This window comes from Pelodiscus sinensis, chromosome 5 (genome assembly GCF_049634645.1).
Source record: "Pelodiscus sinensis isolate JC-2024 chromosome 5, ASM4963464v1, whole genome shotgun sequence".
Lineage (NCBI taxonomy): Eukaryota > Metazoa > Chordata > Testudines > Trionychidae > Pelodiscus > Pelodiscus sinensis.
Genome location: NC_134715.1, coordinates 14,934,244 through 14,959,143, shown reverse-complemented (window position 1 = coordinate 14,959,143; position 24,900 = coordinate 14,934,244). Strand labels below are relative to the sequence as shown.

General features: G+C 47.1%; 1 protein-coding gene across 4 annotated transcripts in view; it reads left to right on the top strand.

The window, feature by feature from the left end:
- LOC102448589 (broad substrate specificity ATP-binding cassette transporter ABCG2-like) overlaps window positions 1-24,900 on the top strand; it is a 143,837-nt gene that overhangs the window by 39,998 nt on the left and 78,939 nt on the right. For all 4 annotated transcript variants that reach the window (XR_012904021.1, XM_075929565.1, XM_075929563.1 and 1 more), the window contains 3 exons: window positions 6,941-7,092; window positions 9,721-9,837; window positions 24,046-24,290. Coding sequence is in view for 3 of the 4 variants with exons in the window: in XM_075929565.1 (XP_075785680.1) it covers window positions 6,941-7,092; window positions 9,721-9,837; window positions 24,046-24,290 (514 nt within the window). In the remaining variant the exon portion in view is untranslated. The remainder of the gene's footprint in view (window positions 1-6,940; window positions 7,093-9,720; window positions 9,838-24,045; window positions 24,291-24,900) is intronic.

Sequence of the window (24,900 nt, the reverse complement as noted above, 5' to 3'; positions counted from 1 at the left end):
CGTCCCAACGTATTTCCAAACATATAGTTAACTGCATCACCCGTTGCTACACTCTCAGGGGGAAATCTCTGCCCTGTTCGCTAACAGCGCATTCAACCAGAAGTATGGCTGCCTCCACGGCTTTTATGAAAAATGTATCTCTTACAGACATATGCAGGGCAGCGACATGGTCGTCCGCATCCACCTTCGCTAGACACTATGCCCTTGACCGTCTCAAGGTCGCTGACACAGCAGTCGCTCAAGCAGTCCTTTCGTCCGTGCACAAGTAAATCCGAAGCACAATCAGTGCGAGGGTGACTGCTTCATACTCACCTGTAGTGGAGCACCCACGGGGACATCACTCGAAGAAGAAGAAAAGGTTACTCACCTTGTGCAGTAACTTCTGTTCTTCGAGATGTGTGTCCCCGTGGGTGCTCCACGACCCGCCCTCCTCCCTGCTTCGGAGATCTCTCTTGTATCTTGCAGATGTTCCGGCTAGGAGGAACTGGCGGGTCGGACCGCGCGACGCAGAAAAGGCGCGAACGCCGCGGGACACACTGCGCACGCGCGGTCCTCCGGAGGGGGCTACTGCTACGAAGAAGTTTCCGGTTTGCGGCGCCGGGACGAGCCCGACACCTGTAGTGGAGCACCCACGGGGACACACATCTCGAAGAACAGAAGTTACTGCACAAGGTGAGTAACCTTTTCTTACCTAAATCCCCCCTCAAGGGGCTTGAACCCGCTTCAAACCGGGACTCTGAGGTACCGGCGTTCTCACAGCTGTTCAACACAGGAAAGAAAGAAAAGAGTTTAAAAAAAAAAACCCAACACACGGAGACAGACGAGAACAACAGTAACAGCCAAATAAATACATAGAACAAGCTCAAAGATGAGAGAACCGGCCATGTCCAGCTCCTCGGGCTTTAAAAAATGTGACCAATGCTGGGATCCTAATCCTGCTTCAGATGGGCATTCAAAGTGCATTCGCTGTTTGGGGGAATCTCACTCTCCCCACAGCTGCACTCATTGCAATTCACTCATGGCGAGAGACAGGAAGGACCGAGAGCTCCGCCTAAGAATGATTTTATTTGAAAAGGCTTTACAGCCCGCTGGGGAACAGGCGGCAACGCGACAAGAGCCCCCCCCTACCCTCCAGGAGTGAGCCATGGGGCAGACCCTCACCATCCCGCTCCCTACCAGCCTCTTCCTCTCCAAAACATGGAGGAGAGGCACACCAGAGCGGGAGGACCCCTGCTACGAAGGCTTCGGGGCGATCCTCCCGCTCCACACCGGCATCGGGGCGTGCTACAGCTGAGCGGGCCCGGGAGCGCTCCAAACAGTCGGCACGGCAAGAAAAGCCGGCGCCGAAGCAAACCACGGTGCCGTTTCAAACCGCGGCACCGCTTCCAGCCCCGACGCTGCCTCAAGCTCCAGCGGCGCCGAAAGCCACAGCACAGCTTAAAGCTGTGGTGCCGACTAAAGCCACGGCACCGCAGCAGAGCGAATTACAGCCTGTTAAGCGCCCGACACCAGCTCCAACTAAGCAGCATGATGCTGCACTAACGCTGCCAGCACAACCAGACAGGCAGCCAGATGAGACTGCTAGGGATCAGTCTCAGCAGGAAACTGACTCACACAGCAGCCTTTACTATCAGTGCCTGCCTTCCACATCTTACTCACCTGGGAGGTCCCCATCAAGGCTATCCCCTCCCAGGTCTACGTCACTCTTATCTGGCCAAGACGCTCCTCTTCCTGAGGATGACCACCGCACGTCTTATTCCTCGAGACATGCATCACCTAGGCAGTCTCGCTCCCATCATTACAGGGCTTCACCACAACAGAACCCATTGCACCCATACTGGTCTTACCCACCCCCCACCTTATCCACCACCCTGGGAACACGGGGAGCCATGTGGACGACGCTCCCCAACTCACTCCACTCCATCCCGGAGAAGCTCATCTCGGCCGCAGCCCCTACCTCCAGCAACTCTTTCAGATGAAGAGGTGGACCGAATCTCTGACAATGAATCAGACATTCATTCAATAAATGTCACACATTCTGATGCTCCCGATACACAATCAGATGAAGCCGTAGTACCATCAGATTCTTCACCAATTGATGATCTAAAACAGTTCCAGGAACTATTCAAGAGGGTAGCGACAAGTCAGAATGTTTCCCTGCAGGAGGTCTAGAAGAAACAGTACCAATTGCTAAAAAATCTCCATCCTACATTACATAGCAAGATTGCCCTGCCTATAGACGAGGCAATAATGGAGACCTCGGAAGACCTCTGGAAAACACCTGCATCCATTCAACCAACTAATAAGAGAATCGACAGGAAGTACTTTGTCCCTCGGACCACGAATGGGAGTTACATACGGAGCTGACGAACACAATTTTCACCAGTGGGGATGGCCATTGATTGACCTCTTTGCGTAGAAACCCAGAACACCAAATGTCCCCAATTCTGCTCACGTGCGGGACTTGGCAAACACTCTGGGGGATGCCTTCCTAATCAAATGGACAGCCCCCCTACACTACGCCTTTCCTCCCATACCGCTCATCCCAAGAGTCCTGCGCAAGATCCTGAGAGACAAAGCCCTAGTCATCCTGATTACGCCATCATGGTCTCGCCAAACCTGGTACCCATACCTTCACAGGCTAGCGCTCCAGCCTCCCTACCCACTACTGTATTGGATGGACCTACTATCTCAGGACGACGGCAGGATATTGCATCCACAACTCAATACCCTGCATCTTCAGGCATGGCTTCTCTCTGGTTCTCGGAGGTAGAAAATCACTGCTCCCAGAGAGTAAAAGACGTCCTCCTCCACAGCAGGAGACAGTCTACTCGGAAAACTTACCAACAGAAATGGACACGTTTCTGTCACTGGTGTCAGCGAGCCAAAGTGGAGTCCCGTGCCTCACCACTAGATACCATCCTAGACTACATTCTGGACCTTAAAGCATCAGGACTGTCAATCTCCTCCCTAAGAGTACACCTCTCTGTAATAGCAGCATTTCATACATCAGTAGATGGCTTTTCCATTTTTAACCATCCTATTACAAAAAGATTCCTCAAGGGACTCCAGAATGTGTACCCACCACATAGGGCCCCACCCCCTTTGTGGGACCTAAATCTTGTTTTGAACTGCCTCACCAGACCTCCCTTTGAGCCACTGGCAACAGTACCACTTCCTTTCCTGTTTATGAAGGTCTGTTTCCTCTTAGCCATCACCTCCGTCAGGAGGGTGAGCAAACTCAGAGCATTAATGTCAGAGCCTCCTTACACAGTTATCACAAAGGATAGGGTCATACTTAGACCCCACCCCACGTTTTTGCCAAAGGTCTGTACAGAATTCCATCTCAACGAACCAATCGTGTTACCTACCTTTTTCCCAAAACCGCATTCTTCGCAGACAGATGCCAGCCTGCACACTCCGGACATCCGGAGCGCTCTTGCCTTCTTCCTAGAAAGAACAAAACCATTTTGTAAATCTGAAAGACTTTTTATCTCCATTGCTGAACGATCCAAAGGGACACCAGTATCATCTCAACGAATCTCAAAGTGGATATCGACATGCATAATTAAGTGCCACTCTCTGGGCAATAGACCGCTGCTACGCCCACCACGAGCGCATTCTACGCGAGCCACGGCTGCTTCTACAGCCTTTCTGGGCAATGTCCCCTTAAGAGACATTTACCGGGCAGCAACATGGTCTTCAGATCATACCTTTGCTAAACATTACGCTATTCTTCCACAACTTAAGAGTGACTCAGCAGTTGCCACGGCAGTGCTCTCCACCACTGCCAAACATTGACTCTGGCTCCCTCCAGCCATATGCTGGATACTGCTTTGTAGTCACCTACAGTGGAGCACCCACGGGGACACTACTCGAAGAAGAAAAGGGAGTTACTCACCTTGTGCAGTAACAAGTGTTCTTCAAGATGTATATCCCCGTGGGTGCTCCATGACCCTCCCTGCCTCCCCTCTGCTCGGAGTCGAAATTACTCAGGCGGAGACGAGGACATGAAAGGGAGGGGGTTGAGCCGCGCTCCTCAGGAGGCGGGAAGGGCTCGAGACGCCTCCTGGGCATGCGTGGCTCAACAGGGGAAACTGCTATACAAAGCTCCGATCTGAGGCTCAGGGCGACCCTTCACCTACAGTGGAGCACCCATGGGGACACACATCTCGAAGAACACTCGTTACTGCACAAGGTGAGTAACTCCCTTTTCATAGAATCATAGAATAATAGGACTGGAAGGGACCTCAAGAGGTCATCGAGTCCAGCCCCCTGCCCTCAAGGCAGGACCAAGCTCCGCCTACACCATCCCTGACAGATGTCTATCTAACCTGTTCTTAAATATCTCCAGAGAGGGAGATTCCACCACCTCCCTTGGCAATTTATTCCAATATTTGACCACCCTGACAGTTAGGAATTTTTTCCTAATGTCCAATCTAAACCTCCCCTGCTGCACTTTAAGCCCATTACTCCTTGTCCTGTCCTCAGAAACCAAGAGGAACAAATTTTCTCCTTCCTCCTTGTGACACCCTTTTAGATATTTGAAAACCGCTATCATGTCCCCCCTTAATCTTCTTTTTTCCAAACTAAACAAGCCCAGTTCATGAAGCCTGGCTTCATAGGTCATGTTCTCTAAACCTTTAATCATTCTTGTCGCTCTTCTCTGTACCCTTTCCAATTTCTCCACATCTTTCTTGAAATGTGGCGCCCAGAACTGGACACAGTACTCCAGCTGAGGCCTAACTAGTGCAGAGTAGAGCGGCAGAATGACTTCACGAGTTTTGCTTACAACACACCTGTTGATACAACCTAGAATCATATTTGCTTTTTTTGCAACAGCATCACACTGTTGACTCATATTCAACTTGTGGTCCACTATGACCCCTAGATCCCTTTCCGCCATGCTCCTTCCTAGACAGTCGCTTCCCATCTTGTATGTATGGAACTGATTGTCCCTTCCTAAGTGGAGCACTTTGCATTTCTCTTTATTAAACCTCATCCTGTTTACCTCTGACCATTTCTCTAACTTGCTAAGGTCATTTTGAATTATGTCCCTATCCTCCAAAGAAGTTGCAACCCCACCCAGTTTGGTATCATCTGCAAACTTAATAAGCGTACTCTCTATCCCAATATCTACATCATTGATGAAGATATTGAACAGTACGGGTCCCAAAACAGACCCTTGAGGAACTCCACTTGTTATCCCTTTCCAGCAGGATTTAGCACTGTTAACAACAACTCTCTGACTACGGTTATCCAGCCAATTATGCACCCACCTTATCGTGGCCCTATCTAAGTTATATTTGCCTAGTTTATCAATAAGAATATCATGCGAGACCGTATCAAATGCTTTACTAAAGTCTAGGTATATGACATCCACCGCTTCTCCCTTATCCACAAGGCTCGTTATCCTATCAAAGAAAGCTATCAGATTAGTTTGGCATGACTTGTTCTTCACAAACCCATGTTGGCTATTCCCTATCACTTTATTACCTTCCAAGTGTTTGCATATGATTTCCTTAATTACCTGCTCCATTATCTTCCCTGGGACAGACGTTAAACTGACCGGTCTGTAGTTTTCTGGGTTGTTCTTATTCCCCTTTTTATAGATGGGCACAATATTTGCCCTTTTCCAGTCTTCTGGAATCTCCCCTGTCTGCCATGATTTTTCAAAGATCATAGCTAAAGGCTCAGATACCTCCTCTATCAGCTCCTTGAGTATCCTGGGATGCATTTCATCAGGACCTGGTGACTTGCTGACATCTAACTTTCCTAAGTGATTTTTAACTTGTTCTTTTACTTTACACTTAAATACTTCTGCAGTAACTTAATTACTTTGTCCTTAGACTGTAGCTTTGGGAAGTTAGAATCTCGACTCTTCCCTCTTTCTCTTTGCTCAGCATAATAAGGGCCTTAGGATTTGGCCCTTTAAAACTTTTTTCTGTTTTGTTTGCTCAGTTATATCTTGTGAAACAACATACAGCTTTTCTGAGATGTTACAAGTAGTTATACAAGAATGTGTTTTCTATAAATCTTTCTTTGGAAAATATATGGCCTTTCACCTCATTTCAGCTATTAAGTCAGCAAGAGAATATTGAATGCGCATCCAGAAATATAATTTATGCTATCGTTCCGAAAGTGTCCGTCTGCTATGTACATTGGACAAACGTCTCAGACACTTCGCCAAAGGATTAATGCCCACAAAACAGATATCAGACAAGATCACAAAGAAAAAACTATTTCTTGCCATTTCAACCAGTAAGGACACTGTCTCAACGACTTAACCACCTGCATTCTGCTACAAAGACCTTTTACATCTGCACTTGAAAGGGAATCCTCTGAACTGTCATTCATGTTAAAATTCGACACTCTCCGGGGGGGATTGAACAAAGACCCCAACTACCTTACCCATTACCAAGATAACTTCCCCAATTATCACCTCTAATACCATTAGCTCACAGACATCTAACTTTCCCCACTTCTAATATCATTAACTCAGACACTTACCTTCCTTCCTCCCTCTCCCCCCCCCCCCCCTCATCCCCCTTCTGTTCTGAAATGTGATTTGTCCTTTTCATATGTGTTCATTTTTTTTAATTGTATCCTTTGGTATATATGGTTGTGACTATTTTCTTCCACTGTTTGATCTGAGGAAGTGGGTCTGACCCACGAAAGCTCATCATCTAATAAACCATCTTGTTAGTCTTTAAAGTGCTACATAGTCCTGCACTTTACTTAAACAAGCTACTATTGAAGGTAATGGGCCCTTACTTAAGTAAGGATTGAGTAAAAATTGAAAGGAACTCAGGTTTTGACCTGATATGCTTGTCTTGACTTCAGATTATGAGTATTATTAGGCATTCATAGCAAAAAGAAAATATAACAGAAAAGAGACAATTGCAGCTATTTAATGCCTTTTTCTTTTTTGTGCATTCAGGATGTCAACTCATGGGAAAACAATAGTCTTTTCAATCCATCAGCCCAGGTTCTCCATATTCAGATTGTTTGATAGCTTGACGTTACTGGCTGCAGGAAAACTGTTGTACCATGGCCCTGCTCGGAATGCTCTACAATACTTCAAATCTATTGGTGAGCTTTCATAGGGAGCTCAAGTCACAATGATGGTCTTACAGCACATTGTATTGATGTTGGCATCTGGTCTTTCAGCACAGTATACTGATTTTGACACAGAATCTCAAAGATAGTTAGGCACCTAAATACTTTAGAAGATCTGGCCCCTACAGCATAAGTAAGGAATGATATTTTGTTTAAAAATGCAGTTGGTATAAAAAAATGTAGCAAAAACGGTTTATTTTTAAGCGATGATATCTGTCACTGTGGCCTCTGAGATGATGGACTATGATAAAGCTTTAGATCCCAAGACCAAAGTGAGTGTATACAATCATTATCTTCCTGTAGAGCTTGAATCAAAAGGACTGTGAGATATGACCAATTAGATATAGCAGTTTTTAATATTTTAAACAACTACATGTTTACTAACCACATATCTTAATTAAAAAGTCTTAAATGTACACATAACAAAATTCATGTGGTGGGGGTAGGGCTGAGGGGTTGAGGATGCTGGGCTGGGGCAACAAACTGGGGTGTGAAGTAGGAGAGAGTTCTTGGATGTTGCTGGGAAGGAGGGGCTCAGGGTTGGGGCAGAGGGTTGTGGTGTAGGAAGAGTGGGGGCTCTGGCTGGGGGTGCAGGCTTTGGCATGAGGCCGTGGATGAGGGGTTTGGGGTACAGGGTTCCCAGGGGCTACAGCACAGAGAGAGAACTATCTTCAGCTGTCTCTCTTTCCCACAGTAGCACATGGGCTGCATGGGAGAGATGCTTCTCCTCCAACTGTGGCAAATCTCTGTTGTTGCAGGCATGTTTTCCCTGCTACATCCCTGAGTCCCAGCACGGTGCTAATAGGCTCCTGCATGGCCGTGTAGCCACACAGCTTAGAGAGCACTTACCTCCATGGTCAATGGCCCTCCACTAATAACATCCTGCCTGCAATCCTGGATGTTTGTATATCAGGACTACTTTTGAGCAAGAGCACCGCAACTTATTGCACCTATACAGAATGCACACACAGAGAGAAGTTATTTATTAGGTTGCTGAGTCCCAAATCTTGCAGAATTTGATATGTTACTATCAAAACCTTGAATTGCATTGTGACAGACTGCTGGCTAAACCAGAGCTCTGCCACTTCAGCCTCTCTGAAAAGGTCAATTACAGCTAGCTGAATAAGCCCATGTCTGAAGGGCTAATGGAAGCAGCTATGGGCCTCATTAGCCAGAGGGTTATATAAGGCAGCCAGAGGAGGGCGAGGGAGAAGCCAGAGAGTAGCCGAGTGTGTGTGCACTCCAGCTAGAAGGAGAAGGTAGCTGAGTTAGCTGGGATAACCAAGCTTTGTAAATAGAAGGTGGTGGGAAGTTGGCACAAGGAATAAAAAAAACCATGGGTGATTGCACAAGAGAGGGTCTCCTGGTGATTTGTGGCTGAAGAAGGGGTCCCAGGGCAAGGGGCCTGGTCAAGGACCTTGTCACAGCATCCAAAAATGAATAAGAGGAACCCTATTCAAACCTTGGAGAATTAATCCTGTAATGATCCCTGTACTGTCTGCCCTGCTCAATAAGGGTATGTCTACACTACCCCGCTAGTTCGAACTAGTGGGGTAATGTAGGCATACCGCACTTGCAAATGAAGCCCGGGATTTGAATTTCCCGGGCTTCATTTGCATAAACTGGGCGCCGCCATTTTTAAATCCCTGCTCGTTCGAACCCCGTGCCGCGCGGCTACACGCGGTACGAACTAGGTAGTTCGGACTAGGCTTCCTAGTCCGAACTACCGTTACTCCTCGTGGAATGAGGAGTAACGGTAGTTCGGACTAGGAAGCCTAGTCCGAACTACCTAGTTCGTGCCGCGTGTAGCCGCGCGGCACGGGGTTCGAACGAGCAGGGATTTAAAAATGGCGGCGCCCAGTTTATGCAAATGAAGCCCGGGAAATTCAAATCCCGGGCTTCATTTGCAAGTGCGGTATGCCTACATTACCCTCCTAGTTCGAACTAGGAGGGTAGTGTAGACATACCCTAAGTGAGCCAAGTTCTGAACCAAGTATTGTTTCCAAATGGTCTAGTCCCAAATGAAACATAGTATGAGAATCCCACAAGGAAATTACAAAGGCATGGATGAGATTCATCAAAGAGAAAAATGTTCACAACCAAATGGAAAAGATACTTGAGACTACTAATGCTTCCCTGGAATCCAGAAGGAGTCAGGGATTTAGCTGTAAACCAGTGTAATGTACTTCAGTCAAAAGTGATGGGTACATTCTCAAATATAAAGACCACAAACCCTTTAGATGTTTATGCCACCCTAAATTTATCACTGTTTGGTCTGGATAGATTTCAGACAACTCAGTGTCTCATTCAAAGCCCCATTTTAGACAAGCATTTAAAAACATGATGATCCAAATCCAAATCTGAACTTTGCCATAATGGAATGAATCAAAATTCTGGAACCAAAGATCCACACACTTTGTAGTTTTGGCTGACTCTACTTTTGCCTCTGGTAAAGCTGACTTGTTACATAGATGGTCCCTTTTGATAGTGGAGTGTCTGATTTCCCTGTAAGACAAGTTTTAATAATATTACCCTTAATATTGAAAAATATATCTCCCATCTATTGAATGACTTTAGATACCTGATAGTATTTCTTTTCAGGCTATGAATGTGAGCCATACAACAATCCTGCTGATTTTTTTCTGGATATCATTAATGGAGACTCAACTGCTGTGACATTCAGTAAATCAGAATCTGTCAATCAATGGAATTTATCAGGTATGGGATCTAGCGGTCGAATGATTGTCCACACTGATCTTCATTGTTTGCAATTCTTTTTGAAAAGCAGCAACTGTAAGGGCCCCACCTGATGTCCTAAAGACCTCTTTGGCTATCATAGGTGGGAGATAAGAGATGGAGTGGGTGGAACTATTACTCTGCTCCTTATTAACTGTAGCATGAGCTGGAATGCCTGCAGCATGTGCCTTTGTGCAGCATAACTTCTCCTAACTCACTTTGTGAGCTCATTTAGCTTTTTAGGATTTAATTTGTTAGTTCTTCTTTGAGAGAAGTCACCGTGGATACTCAACGTCTGGTCTTGATGCCATCCAGATGCCTGGATCAGAGATTTTTCAAGCAGTCCCTGTGTGGGCTATGCATGCATGGCGCCGACGGTGCATGCTATACCCATCAGTAGCACACATATGCATCCCGAGCTCTCCTGTTCCTTCTCAACTGTCCTCAGCCTGAGATGGAGCTGTGCAGTTTTCTGCACTCTTCTCAGATCTAGATAGTTGCTCCACAGCAAGTGTCAGTGCATCTCAGTGCTGCAGAGTGGATTCTTCCTAGCATTGCATTGGGGGTCGCGCATGTGCGGCATGCAAGGCACATGGCGCTCTCTGATACTACCACGAATGTGCAGCCACCCTCCCCTCAGTTCCTTCATACCGTCCCCAGCTCAAGATGGACCTCTGCAGTGCTTTTTGTTCCTCAATAGTTCTTTGTAGATAAGTAGATTAGTTAACTCCAAGTTCTTCTCCATAGTTGTTTGCCAAGTTCTTTGCAATCCCTCCATCCCCCAAAACCACCATTCTTCCCCAAGTTGGTTCTCCTGCTGCTTAAGATCACCCACCTGGGTTGATAGGTTCATCGGGTTTTAAACGTTGCACAGACTGCAATAAGGCAATGCTGGCCTCAGATGGCCACGCAAAATGCATCAAGTATCTTGGGGGATACCCATGTTCAACAGGACTGCCTACACTGCATTAAACTTAATGCACAAATACGGAGAGACAGATCTCCCTTTAAAAATGCTTATGATTGAGAAGGGCAAACACCCTTCCTCAGACCCGGGCTCTCAGCAGATTGCCAATGATAAGGGGGACAAACCCAGAAAATCCCCGAAGAAATCTGTCACCTCTCTGCCACAAGACCTGCAGCTGCCTAAATGGTGTTTGACCGAGAGGCAGGCGAGAAAAGCTGACAAATCATGCCTCACAGCACCTATGATAATCCGGTATTGATCAAGCTCTCCATAAACGTGGCTCACATGGTGCCTGTATAGAGGTGACAGGCTATTCAGTGCCTGCCTCACAAAACTCGGCACCAAGTACGACGCTGAACAGCACGGTGCCTGAGATCACAGTGTTGTACTTAAAATTACTGCACATGATATTTTCGGGGGAAAAGGCAAAACACCCCTTTTATTGGTAGCACATATATCAATCAACACTTCTCATATGCATGATATATAACAGTGTTTCTCAACTTTTTTTTAAAAAAAGTACCCCTTTTTCAAAACAAAAAAAAATTATAGGTACCCCAGTACCTACAGTTTTGAGACGCACACAATTTTTTTTGACTATTGCAACACATTTGTTTAAACAACTTAATCGTAGCCAGGCAGGCAATGAAATTTTTCGGTGTAAAAAGTGCAAAAATAATAAAGCGCTATAAAACTTAAAATAAAAATTCAGTTTTCTCCAAATTTCAGTTGTGTTGACGTACCTCCCAGACTTCTCTCGAGTACCCCTGAGGGTACTCGTACCACTGGTTGAGAAACACTGATATGTGTACTCACACACACAAGCACACTCCGTCTTGTTGTTGTTACCAATAGTTGCTCCTCCTAACTGCACTGGCTAAGTGAGTTAGACGGAGGAGGGGTGAAGCCAAGCTTCTGCTGATCTGGATCGATGCTCTGATGTTGACAAGACAAGACCTGGGGTCCCTCTGCAAGATGCCTTAGATTTATAGTGTCTTCTCTCTCATGCAAATTACACCAGTCAGTAATCACATGTATATGCATAATTTGTGAGGGTATGTCTACACTACCACCCTAGTTCGAACTAGGGTGGTTAATGTAGTCATTCGAAGTTGCAAATGAAGCCCGGGATTTAAATATCCCGGGCTTCATTTGCATCTTGCCGGGCGCCGCCATTTTTAAATCCCCGGTAGTTCGGACTCTGTGCCCACAGCTACACGTGGCACGGAGTAGGTAGTTCGAATTAGGCTAATTCGAACTACTGTTACTCCTCGAGTGCCCACTTTATTGCTTCAGGGCAGGCATGAGAAAGCACTCATTCAGAGACACTCTTATCCTCAAGTAGGACGATCACCTACTCTATGCATTCCCTCCCTTTCCCCTCCTCAACAGGGTACTCATCAAAATATGGAAGGACAAAGCGAGAGTTATCCTAATAGCACCTTGTTGACCCCGGCAACTGTGGTTTCGCCTCCTAAACAGAATGACCCTACATCGCCCGATCACACTCACATGCAACAGGAGTATACTATTCCAACCAGGACCCAAAGCTCCCCATCCACAATTTTTCATACTGTACCTCAAGGCGTTGTAGCTCGATGGTTCATAAGCATAGAATTACAATGTTCAGGCCAAGTATGGGACAACAGGGACCCTGCAACAAGGAAGACATACAGTAACTAAAGGTCTTGTTCTTCGTCGAGTAGTGTCCCCGAGGGTGCTCCACTCGAGGTGCTGGGTCCGTCCCGGCGCCGCAAAACGGAGAAACTTCCACAGCAGTAGCCCTGCTGGCCCGTGCATGCGCTCCTGTTGCCTCGCGCCGTTACAGCTGAGCGCGGGCCGGCTCGTCAGTTTCCTTCAACCGTCCGCGGCCGCAGACGGACCTAGGACGTGCTCCCTCTCCGGCCTGAGGGGGAAAAAAAAGGGAGTTTCATTTAGAAATTTGTTTGCCACTTGGCAGTTTAGAGTTAGGATAGTGTTAATAGTTCTTAGTAGTTTTTACTTAGTTAGTTAGTTAGTCTCAAGTTCCTTGTTTCCATCCTAATTTACTTTTTGTAGTAGCCTTTAAAAAAAAGAGAGAGAGAGAGAGAAAAGGAAAGAAAAGACAAAATGCCTGGTTTCAAGAAATGTTCCCAGTGCCAGGAGGCCTTGCCAGACTCAGATGGGCATTCGCGCTGCGTTAAATGCCTAGGGGACGGGCACATCCCTATGAAGTGCCCTCACTGCATGAAACTGACAGCCCACGCTCGGCGCGATAGAGAAATGAGGCTGAGGGTGATTTTATTCAATAAAGCCCTCCAGTCCGATGCAACCACGTCTTCTCCCGCTACCTCGGGAGTTCACTTGTCCCGTTCACCTGAAAAGGACCTCCACAATGCCGAGCCACAGCACAGGAACGTACGGGACAGACCGGGTATCTCTGGCTCTTTGCCGAGGCACCCGACAGAGAAGCCGGGCAAGAGCCGCAGTGCCTCAGCTCCGACTTTGGTTGGATCAAAAGACCCGATGCGGGCTCCCTGTAAGGGACCGCGGGCAGACTCGGCACCGGCAAAGGCTCCAACGGTCGGGCCACAAGCAGCAATGGCGGCCCCGGCACCGGCTGATACTGCGCATGCGCAGTCAATGACAATTCCGCCGGCACGCATGCCCACGGTGCCAGCTGATGAGACCTTGCTCCCTGCGGTGCCGCAAGCAACGGTGCCGCCTCAGGCACCGCAGGTGGCCAGCGGCACCGTACAGCACTCTGCACCGCAGCCTCCTCCGGCACCGGCACAGCTGTTAACTCCCGTGGCACTGCTGATTCAACCCCAGGGCAGCCATGCCACCGGGACTACACCACTTCAAACGGCACCGTCTTCTCCTGCAGATTGTTCGGTGCCGAATGAGGTGCCCTTCAAGTCAAGGCGCGTGCGGACCCCTTCACTCACGCCTGAAAGAGCACGGTTCTCTCTGGGACCTTGGTCACCAGCTTCAATCTGCTCTGAAAACCATCGTGCTTCTCATTATGTCTCCACTAGAGACCGATATCATAGATCACCGCAGCGATCACCGTCGTACCATCACTATCGCTACCACAATCAACAACGCTATTCCTATTACAGTGAACCCTCGTTTATCGCGGTAGATAGGTTCCAAACCCGACCGCGATAGCTGAAAATCCGCGAAGTAGGGACACCATATTTAATGGAATTAACAAAATATTTGGGGTCTTCATATATCGCGGCTATTTTCGAAATTTCCGGAAAATCCGCGATATATTTCTTTTATAATATATACATACGTAATGAAAAAAGTCCGCGAAGTCGTGAATCCGCGATGGTCGAACCGCGAAGTAGCGAGGGCTCACTGTATTCTCGTTCACCATCTCGTTTTTCTGACAGATCTATATCACCGAGGTCTTCGGGACGTTCGAGATATTCACGTCGATGCGAGGAGTCTAGAGCCTACACTCCTAGACGATCCCCGACTCACGGTCGGAGATGGGACCGTCATTATGATGACCGCCGGTGTCCTCATAACATGCGATATCCACAATCACGATCTCCGCAAACCACACGCCCAGCGTCTCCACCTCGCGCACCTTCGCCGGCGATTACTAGTCAGGACGCGTTACTAGTCAGGATGCCAGTTACTAGTCAGGACGCGTATGAAAACAACTACACTCCAAATAGGGAACCACAGACCCCTGACTCTCCGGCCAACCAATCATCTCCGGACGATGCTGTCTTTCCTAGTGAACTATCCCCCACGGAAGATCACAAACAGTTTCAGGAGCTCTTTGCCAGAGTGGCACAATCTCAGGGTATCCAGATTACGGACGTACAGCAAAAGCAACATCCCTTGCTGAAGAACTTGCAGTCCTCACAAAAATCAAAACTGGCTCTGCCCTTCGATGAGGCTATCCTGGAAATCGCAAATGATATATGGCAGACCCCCGCCGCTTCTTTACCGACTAACAAGAGGGCGGACAAGAAATACTTTATAAATCAAAAAGGGATGGACTTTTTGTTTACGCATTCCCAGCCCAATTCCCTTGTTATGGACGCCGCCCAGCAAAGATCAAAGACGGCCCAAAATAAAAATACCACAAGTGATAAAGAGGCTAAACGCCTGGACATTTTAGGTAGAAAAGTGTATTCTTCTGCCACTTCAGTTCTCCGGATGTGCAATTACGTGGCTTCTCTTGCCAATCACGACTTCGATAACTACTCCAAATTAGTTCCTCTTCTAGAGCACCTACCAGACTCAAAACGCCAGATCTTGAGGGCGGTAATACAAGAGGGCTACACAATGGCCAGAACAGCGCTTCAGATCGCCCTAGACACGGCTGATGCAGCAGCTAGAGCCACGGCTACTGCGGTAGTTATGCATCGCGGGTCGTGGCTGCACCAAGCAGCTGCCCCGAGTGAGTTATTAAGCAAAGTGGAAGACTTACCTTTCGATCGTCAGTCTCTTTTCACCCAGTCCACTGATCAGGTGTTCCACTCGGGCAAGGACTCCCGTACGACTCTTAGAACGCTTGGCATGTATACGCCTCCGTATAAATGTAAGAGGTATACGCCCTACAACAAACAGAGACCCTTCTCTTACACAACATTCCGCCCCAAGCCATATGAACAACAGAGACCAAGACAACGCCAGCAAAAGCGAAGACAACAACCTGGCAAGACTTCCGGTCAGCAGCAGGGCCGGCAACAAGTTTGATGGGTCGGTCGAGGGACTGCGTGCAACTCTTTTGTCGGGTGCATCACACAATCAGGTAGCTTTATTCCATCATCGGCTGAGGCCTTATCAACATCGCTGGTCTCTGATTTCCACCGATCGATGGGTCAACGACATAGTTGTTTCAGGATATGCCATCCCTTTCAACTCCATTCCCCCCCCCTTCCCGCCCTCCCCGTCCCTTTTCAGGGACCCCTCTCACGAGAACCTTCTACAGCAAGAGGTGTCCCGACTACTTACTATAGGAGCCGTGGAGAGGGTATCCATTCAATTTCGGGGGAGAGGTTTTTATTCCATGTACTTCCTCACCCAGAAGAAGTCAGGGGGTTGGAGGCCTATCCTGGACCTGCGTCAACTCAACCGCTACCTGAGAAAACAAAAATTCAAAATGGTCACGTTAGCTTCTATCATCCCGGCTCTCCACAAAGGGGATTGGTTTGCGTCCCTCGACTTACAGGTCGCCTATTTCCACATAGCCATTCACCCGGCCCACAGGCGATTCCTTCGTTTCGTAGTGGGCGCGGAACATTACCAATACCGAGTGTTACCTTTCAGTCTGTCAGCAGCACCACGGGTGTTTTCCAAAACCCTGGCGGTGGTAGCTGCCTACCTCCAAAGCCTCAATATCGCGATTTTCCCGTATCTCGACGATTGCCTATTAAAGGCCCCGACTCGCGAGGAGGCTACGTGGGCAGTGACCACCACCACAGCCGTATTTGAGGCTCTGGGCCTCATAATCAATTTCGGCAAATCATCCTTGGCACCGAGTCAGGACTTGGAGTTTATCGGCGCGAGACTCGATGCACTGAGTGCGAGAGTATACTTGCCTGCAACAAGATTCCAGATGATTCGGGACTTGGTACGTACGGTTTCAATTGCTCCCAGACCCAGCATACTGACTTACCTGAAACTGCTCGGACATATGGCTGCCACCACATATGTGGTGGCGCATGCGAGACTTCATCTACGCAGTCTCCAGCATTGGCTACACACAGCATTCAAAGTCTACACACAGGGGGTACACGCTGTGAGCAAGACAGTGTCCATTCCCGGACATGACAGGACTTCACTAATATGGTGGGACAACCCGCAACATTTGTTATCAGGGGTCCCTTTCCACGCACGAAGACCCACAGTGCAGATCACAACGGATGCTTCTCTGATCGGTTGGGGCGCACATCTGCAACTACATCGAGTTCAGGTACTTTGGTCGGCACAGGAGTCACTTCTACACATAAATCTCCTCGAGCGCCGAGCTGTATCCAATGCATACAGGCACTTCCTTCAGAGGATCCGAGGTCGTGCAGTCCACATCCTCACCGACAATATATGCACGGTGTACTGTATCAACAGACAAGGCGGGGCCCGTTCACGATCCCTGTGCGCGGAGGCGATACGACTGTGGAACTGGTCGATCCACCACAATATAATCCTTATTGCATTGTACCTCCCAGGCAAAGACAATATCATCGCCGACGCCCTGAGCAGACACTTCCTTCCTCAGCACGAGTGGGAGTTACACAATGAGGTGGCTCACGGTCTCTTCCGTCTCTGGGGGTTCCCGAGTATAGACCTCTTTGCCACTCGTCACAACAAGAAGTGTCATCATTACTGCTCACAGGCGGGTACTGGCAAGAATTCCTTGGGGGACGCTCTTCTGCTCAATTGGGGATCTCACCAACTTCTCTATGCGTTTCCGCCTCTTCCTCTCATTCTGAGGGCACTGGAGAAGATAGCGACGGAGGGTGCAACAGTGATTTTCATAGCACCCTATTGGCCTCGACAGACTTGGCTGACACAATTGTCCAGAATGTCGGTTGCTCAGCCACAACGACTTCCACTGATGCCTAACTTACTGTCTCAACGGCACGGTTTGATGCTGCATCCGAGCATCGATTGCATGCATCTTATGGCTTGGCTCCTAACTGGTTTCAGCCACCGGAAATGACTTGCTCTCAGGAAGTGAAACGTACTTATGAATAGCAGACGCCATAGCACTCGCAAGGCCTACACCTACAAATGGCACCGGTTCCAAGCGTGGTGTCTGGAAAGGGACTTTGACCCTCTTTCTTTACCGGTGCACAGCATACTTTGGACTACATCTTCCATCTGAAGACAGAGGGCTTAGCGAATGCTTCGTTGAAAGTGCACTTGGCAGCAATCTCGGCCTTCTGCCCGCACATCGACGGACATTCGCTATTTGCTCACCCGTTAGTTAAAAGGTTCCTAAAGGGACTTGATAACCTATATTTGACCTTCACAATCCCTCCGGAGCCATGGGACTTATCTTTGGTACTGGACGCACTAACTTGTCCCCCCTTTGAATCGTTAGCAACTTGCGACCTGCGCTTGCTAACAATGAAAGTGTCATTCCTTCTGGCAATCACGTCAGCACGGCGGGTTAGTGAGTTGGCCGCCCTTTCAGCCGATCCACCATACACTTTATTTTCTGAACAAGGGGTTCTGCTTCGCGTTCATCCTCTCTTCCTTTCGAAGATAAATTCTCCCTTCCATGTAAACGAGCCCATAATTCTGCCAACATTCTATCCGAAACCTCATTCCTCGCCAGAAGACTCACGTTTACATACCCTCGATGTTAGACGAGCACTGGCCTTCTACCTGCATAGAACACGCGCCTTCAGAAAGTCTCAGCACCTTTTTATAGCTACGGCGGAGCGCTCCAAGGGTCAACAGCTCTCCACACAACGTATTTCCAATTTGATCACCTCCTGTATCTCACGTTGTTATGCCCTACGACACAAATCCTTACCAGGATGACCTCGCGCTCATTCCACCAGAGGCATGGCCGCATCTACTGCGTACCTTAGAGGGGTACCCTTACAGGACATATGCCGTGCAGCAACCTGGTCATCCTCGCTCACCTTTGCCAAGCATTATGCTCTTGCGAAAATATTGAGAAATGATTCAGCGGTGGCGCAAGCAGTCTTGGCCACAGCACAGAGATCATAAGTCCGAAGCACACCGATAGTGCTTGACCACTGCTCTGTACTCACCTCGAGTGGAGCACCCTCGGGGACACTACTCGACGAAGAAGAGAGAGTTACTCACCCTGTGCAGTAACGTCTGTTCTTCGAGATGTGTGTCCCCGTGGGTGCTCCACGACCCACCCTCCTCCCTGCTTCGGAGCTTCTGTTTATCTCTTTCAGATGCTTCCGGTTGGGAGGAAACTGACGAGCCAGCCCGCACTCAGCTGTAACGGCGCGAATGGCGCGAGGCATCAGAAGCGCATGCGCGGGCCGTCAGGGCTACTGCTGTGGAAGTTTCTCCGTTTTGCGGCGCCGGGACGGACCCAGCACCTCGAGTGGAGCATCCATGGGGACACACATCTCGAAGAACAGACGTTACTGCACAGGGCGAGTAACTCTCTCTTTTGTACATTGGGCCGCTTCCTGTAACATATTGCTAGAGGATGCCCTTCTACCTGTAATCCTTGAATACTTACTGTATCTCAAGCAATCCCACGTTTCTATGAGCTCAATTAGGGTATGTCTAGACTACATGCCTCTGCGGAAGGAGGCATGTAAATTAGACATACCAACATAGTCAATGAAGCGGGGATTTAAATATCCCTCGCTTCATTAGAATAAAAATGGTCACCCCGTTGTGCTGGATCAGCTGTTTGTTGGCACAAAGCAGCAGTCAAGACGGGGATTGGTCGACAAGGAAAGCCGTTGTCGACCGATTCTGTAAACCTTGTTTCACGAGGCATAAGTGATCAGTTGACAACGGCTTTCCTTGTTGACTGATCCCCGTCTTTAACTGCCGGTGTATGCCAACAAACAGCTGAGCTGGCACAATGCGGTGGCCATTTTTATTCTAATGAAGCGGGGGATATTTAAATCCCCGCTTCATTAACTATGTTAGTATTCCTAATTTACATGCCCCTGTTGGCAGAGGCATGTAGTCTAGACATACCCTTAGAGTACATCTTGCAGCAATAACACTTTCACATGACAGTTAATGACACCACGGTCTTCGTACATCCCGCAATCAAATGCTTCCTCAAAGGCCTACATGTGTTATATCCTGATGTTGCTGCCCCACAGGCACTGAGAGACCTACATTTGGTACCAAGCATGCTCACAAAACCTCCATTTGAATCTATGGCCACATGCTCTCTTCTCTACTTAATGCTCAAAATGGCGTTCCTAGGTGCAATAAAGTCAGCACATCAGGTGGGAGAGATGACTGCCCTAATGGCAGACCCACCGTACATCATCTTTTTTAAGGACAACGTCTCTCTATGGACACATCCGAATTTTTTACCTAAAGTATGTTCTGCCTTCCACCTTCATCGAACAATACACTTACCTGTATTTTTTCTCAAGTTTCATGCCAACCCATTCGATGCATAGATGCACACGCTTGACGTCTGAAGAGCGCTCTCTTTCTATATCCACAGAACTAGCCTCTATAGGTCGTCCCCAACACTTTTCGTCTCCATTGCAGAGTGTAGCAAGGGGCATCAGATATCATCTCAAAGATTATCCCATTGGATCTCTGACTGCATCACAGTGTGCTACAATTTGAATAATTTATCACCAGATACCTCAGTCCGTGCACACTCCATGAGAGCAGTTGCCACTTTGGTTGCTTACCTGAGGAAGGTTTCTATTGACGGTATGTGTGTGCTGCTACATGGACATCATAACAAACTTTTGCTAAGCACTGTGCACTTTCCTCCAGCCCTTTTCACTCTAGAATAGTAGCAAAGGCCATACTAAAGAGTGTTTACCTCCCTGATCCAAAGTCCCTATCACCATAAGACAAATTGCTTTGCTGTGGACCACCCCTAGGTTACTCACCTTGGGTATGAAGCAGGTTACCTTGGGTGTGTCTACACTACCACCCTAGTTCGAACTAGGGTGGTTAATGTAGTCATTCGAAGTTGCAAATGAAGCCCAGGATTTAAATATCCCGGGCTTCATTTGCATCTTGCCGGGCGGCGCCATTTTTAAATCCCCGTTAGTGCGGACTCCGTGCCCGCGGCTACACGCGGCACGGAGTAGGTAGTTCGAATTAGGCTTTCTAATTCGAACTACCGTTACATCTCGTTCCACTCTGTGGCACTGAGACGCATTGACACCTGCTGTGGAGCACCCCCAGTTACAGCTAAGGTGAGTAACCTCCTTTTCTTTAGCTAGTTTGTTAGATAGTTCTTGTTCTTCATGTTACTTTTACTGTTAGTTCGTTAGTAGTTTAAAAAACAAACAAACTTTGTTTCTTCTGTCAAGATGTCTGGTTTTCCAGGCTTCAAACACTGTTTCCTGCAGAGAGGTGATGCCAGTTTCTGAGGGACATTCTCAATTCGTCAGATGCCTCAGAGAAGATTATTCACCTCAGCACAGCCCTCACTGGGCCAAACTTAAGGCTAGGTGGGTTTCCCAACCTATGAGACGGGACCCAAATATGGGTCACCATTGCGTTTCAAAAAGGTCACCAGGTATCTCCCCAGGTGGCTCTTAAGGAGCCATTCATACATTTTTTGAATTGCCCTGGGTCACCAAGTCTTCCTGAATTGTCAAAATGGGTCCCCATCTGGAAAAGGTTGGGAACCGCTGGCTGAGCTTGCAGGGATAGAGACCTTTGATTGAAGTTAATTCTACTAGAGAAGAATTTGCACACTGCTTCTCACCTGGGATCACAACCTACAGTGGTACGATCGCCTCCAGGTTCTCCTCAGGGCAAGAAGATGCCCGAGAAGAGGAGCTCCTCAGTACCTCACAGGAATCTTTCTGCTAAGAAACAAGTATCAGAGGGGTAGCCGTGTTAGTCTGAATCTCCATAAACAAGGAGAAGTCCTGTGGCACCTTATAAACTAACAGATTTATTGGAGCATAAGCTTTTGTGTGCAACATGCATCTGACAAAGTGGGTCTTTGCCCATGAAAGCTTATGCTCCAATAAATCTGTTAATCTATAAGGTGCCACAGGACTTCTCCTTGTTTCTGCTAAGAAACAGTCCTCTACAAGGCTGAGGTCATCAAGTGTCAGTACTTATGATGCCCCCAGTGTCTGTGGCACCATGGCACTGCCTGCCAGCTCAGGTATCAATCCCAAAAGATCCAAACATCCTAAACTGGTGCCAGCAAAGGCCACCGCACTGATGACATTGGCACCATCGTTGGCACCATCGTTGGCATTCGGGGACTTCTTGAAAATCTCCGATCCAGATGCCAGTATGGCACCAAGACCAGATGTGGAACATCCATGGGGCACTCATCTCGAAGAACTCCAGTTACTGCTCAAGGTGAGTAACCTTCATTTTTAAATTGTGTTTTGCCTGTTGGGAGGAGGACTTAACTAAGAGCTTGCCTACACTCCTTCTGTATACAAGGATATTCCCATATTCAGGTCAGATTCCAAGTCTCTGGGCTTCAAGACATGCCTGTGGTGCAATTGCACTGTGTCTGTTAACAACAGCCACTCCAGAGGTCTCAAGTCATTTGTATGGTAGAGGAGGCATTGTTCCATATGCTACTTCTTATCTAAACGTGGAAAACAGTTTTGCTTCTAATTTTGTGTCTACAGTTACTTGATTAAGGCTAGATTGTGTGATTCAGCTTCCAAGATTTTAACAATTTTCTGCTTTACATTCTTAAGGAACTTCTTAGAAAGTTGCATTCAGAAAATATAAGCTCTCTGAGAACACAAACAGAAAATTGTGTGACAATCTTGCAGTGGTGGAAAAAGTACCTTAAAAAATTACTTGAGTAAAAGTACTGCTATTTAGAAAAAAAATTAATTTAGGTAAAAGTCGAAGTATCCTTCTGCAAAAGTACTTGAGTAAAAGTACAAAAAGTATCACACATTAATTGTACTCAAGTATCCAGAAGTAAAAAGTAGCTGTCCTATGGAAATCTATGGTTATCCACCTGATTTATCATAGCGCACCATTATTTGGGTCACGGGGGCACTGATCTACAGAAAAATCCTTTGGGGGGCCACGCAAGTGAGAGGCAACCCCCCCAAACAAAAAAAACCCCACACAAACCCTAAAAACCCTCACTGATGTCGCCCCCTACTGAGAGACCTCGCTCCCCTTGTGCTCTAGCCCCACAGTGGGGAGGAAGCGGGGAGGAGGCAGGGAGGACCAAGCTTCAGGGCTTTCCACAGGGCAGATTAACTCTTTTGGGGTCCCAGAGTTAGTAGATTTTGTGAGCCCCCCCTCCCAGCCTCTGGAGTGAGGCAAAAATGAGGGATTCAGTGTGCAGGAGGGGGTTGCCAAGGAGTGGGATAGGGATGGGGGTGAGGGTTGGGGTGTGGGTGGAAGATTGGGTGCTGGAGTGGGCTGAGGGTGGGATGTCTGGAAGGGTGGAGTGTCTGGAAGGGTGGGAGTGTGCAGCAGCGGACCAGGGCTGGGAGAGCTGGGTGGGAGGGGAGGCATAGGAGAGGGATGGGAGTGTAGGGGCTGGCCATGAGGGGGAGCTCTGTGCTCCCTGCCGCTACCCGCTGCTCCCATTGGCCAAAATCTGGCTAATGGGAGCAGTGGGGAAACCTTCCCATAAGTGGTTTCCAGCACTACATTCCCCCAGCCAGGGGGAGGGGGAGTGGCATTGCGCTGTACCACACTTCTTCTCCCCAAAATGCTGGATCTGGCCCTGAAGGCTCGGGGCTCTCCACCCCTGCATATATACTGTTTTTGAATGAAAATGTGTTGATGCAGCTATTAAAAGGCTCCTTCATTGGCAGGGTCATTGTGTTTCTTGATTTATTTTTTTTAAATCATCACTGCATGACAATTGGATGCTTTGCACATGCAGCTGTGCTTTAGCAAATCGGAATGTTGGCTTCCTCAACTGTCAGTTACTCATTGCTTTCCGAACCCCACTAAGTACTTAAAACGACTTGAGTAAAAGTCAAAGTATTAAAGAAATAAATTACTTGAGTAAAGTACAAATATTAAAAAAATGTACTTGAGTAGTGTAACAAAGTATTTCTACTTAGTTATTTTCCACCTCTTCAGTCTTGGCATCTAAATCACACAATTTATTCTGGGATATGTTTAGTTTGCCATTACACATTCTGGCCATAATGAAAGAAAAGCAGGCGGCAATAAATGTAATTTAACTAGGTCACAGTTTTATTCACTTAAAATACCTGGGAGACGGTGCCCAGAAATAAATTGTACAGTGCATGTCATCATTTCCATAAACATTTCCATATAATCCCTAACTTGGTCCTAGCCATCCTGCTGCTGGGATTCTCTCTTTTGCCTGATACGGAAATTAACTAGAGCTTTGAAACTTTGATCCTGATCTGAATTGTTGTACCATTCTGCAGGTTTGGATATGGGATTCTGGTTCAATCTCATCTCTATTTATTTATGGTAAGAGATTTTTGAGAATAAAAAGGAGCACTTTTGGGAAAGAAGAAAAAAAAAGAAAACTTCAGCATACCTAAACTGACATGAAGTAATTTGTGTCTTTAGCTTTTTATTACTACTGCTCCTACAACAATATTTTTCTTTTTAATCTGAAGAAACCATTGAAGAGGTGAGAGCTGATAAGACTATTGCTGAGAGATTAGCAGAGCTGTTTTCCAGTTCCCTTTACTACAAAGAAACAAAAGCAGAATTAGAGAAACTGTCTTTGAAAAATAAAAGGAGGATGAGTGCAGATTTCCAACAAATAACATACAGCACTTCCTTCTTACACCAGCTCAAGTGGGTGTCGAGACGCACATTTAAAAACTTGATATATAATCCACAAAACTCCACGGCCCAGGTAATTGTAGTGAATCTTCAATACATGAATATTTATAAATAGTCTTTTTCTTCCTGAAGATGAATTTGATTGAAATACAAAATTTTGGCTTCTAATAATTAAGAAATTGGCCAAAAAAAAAAAATCATCTGACTGATAAGCTAACAGTATGACTTTAAACTCTTTCACATTATGGAAATCTTTACATAGTCATAGATCATTAACAGAGAAATAGACCTTCATTCTTTTCAGAGCTGCCTTTGGCACTTTTGCTAAGTATCAAATACAGTAGAACCTCAATGTTACAAACATCAGAGTTGTGAACTGACCAGTCACCTATACACTACAGTTGGAACTGGAAACACAAAATCAGGCAGCAGCAGAGATTTTAAAAAAGTACAATAAATCACAGTATTGTGTGAAAATAAACTATTAATAAAGGGAAAGCAGCATTTATCTTTTATTTTTAATTTTCCTTTTCATAATAAAGTTTCAATTATATGTTAAATCAATGTTCAGTGTTAAGAACAACCATAACATTTTGTTCATAGTTACAAAAATTTCTGAATTATGAATAACCTCCATTTTCAAGGGGTTCATAACTTTGAGGTTCTACTGTATATGTTAAAGG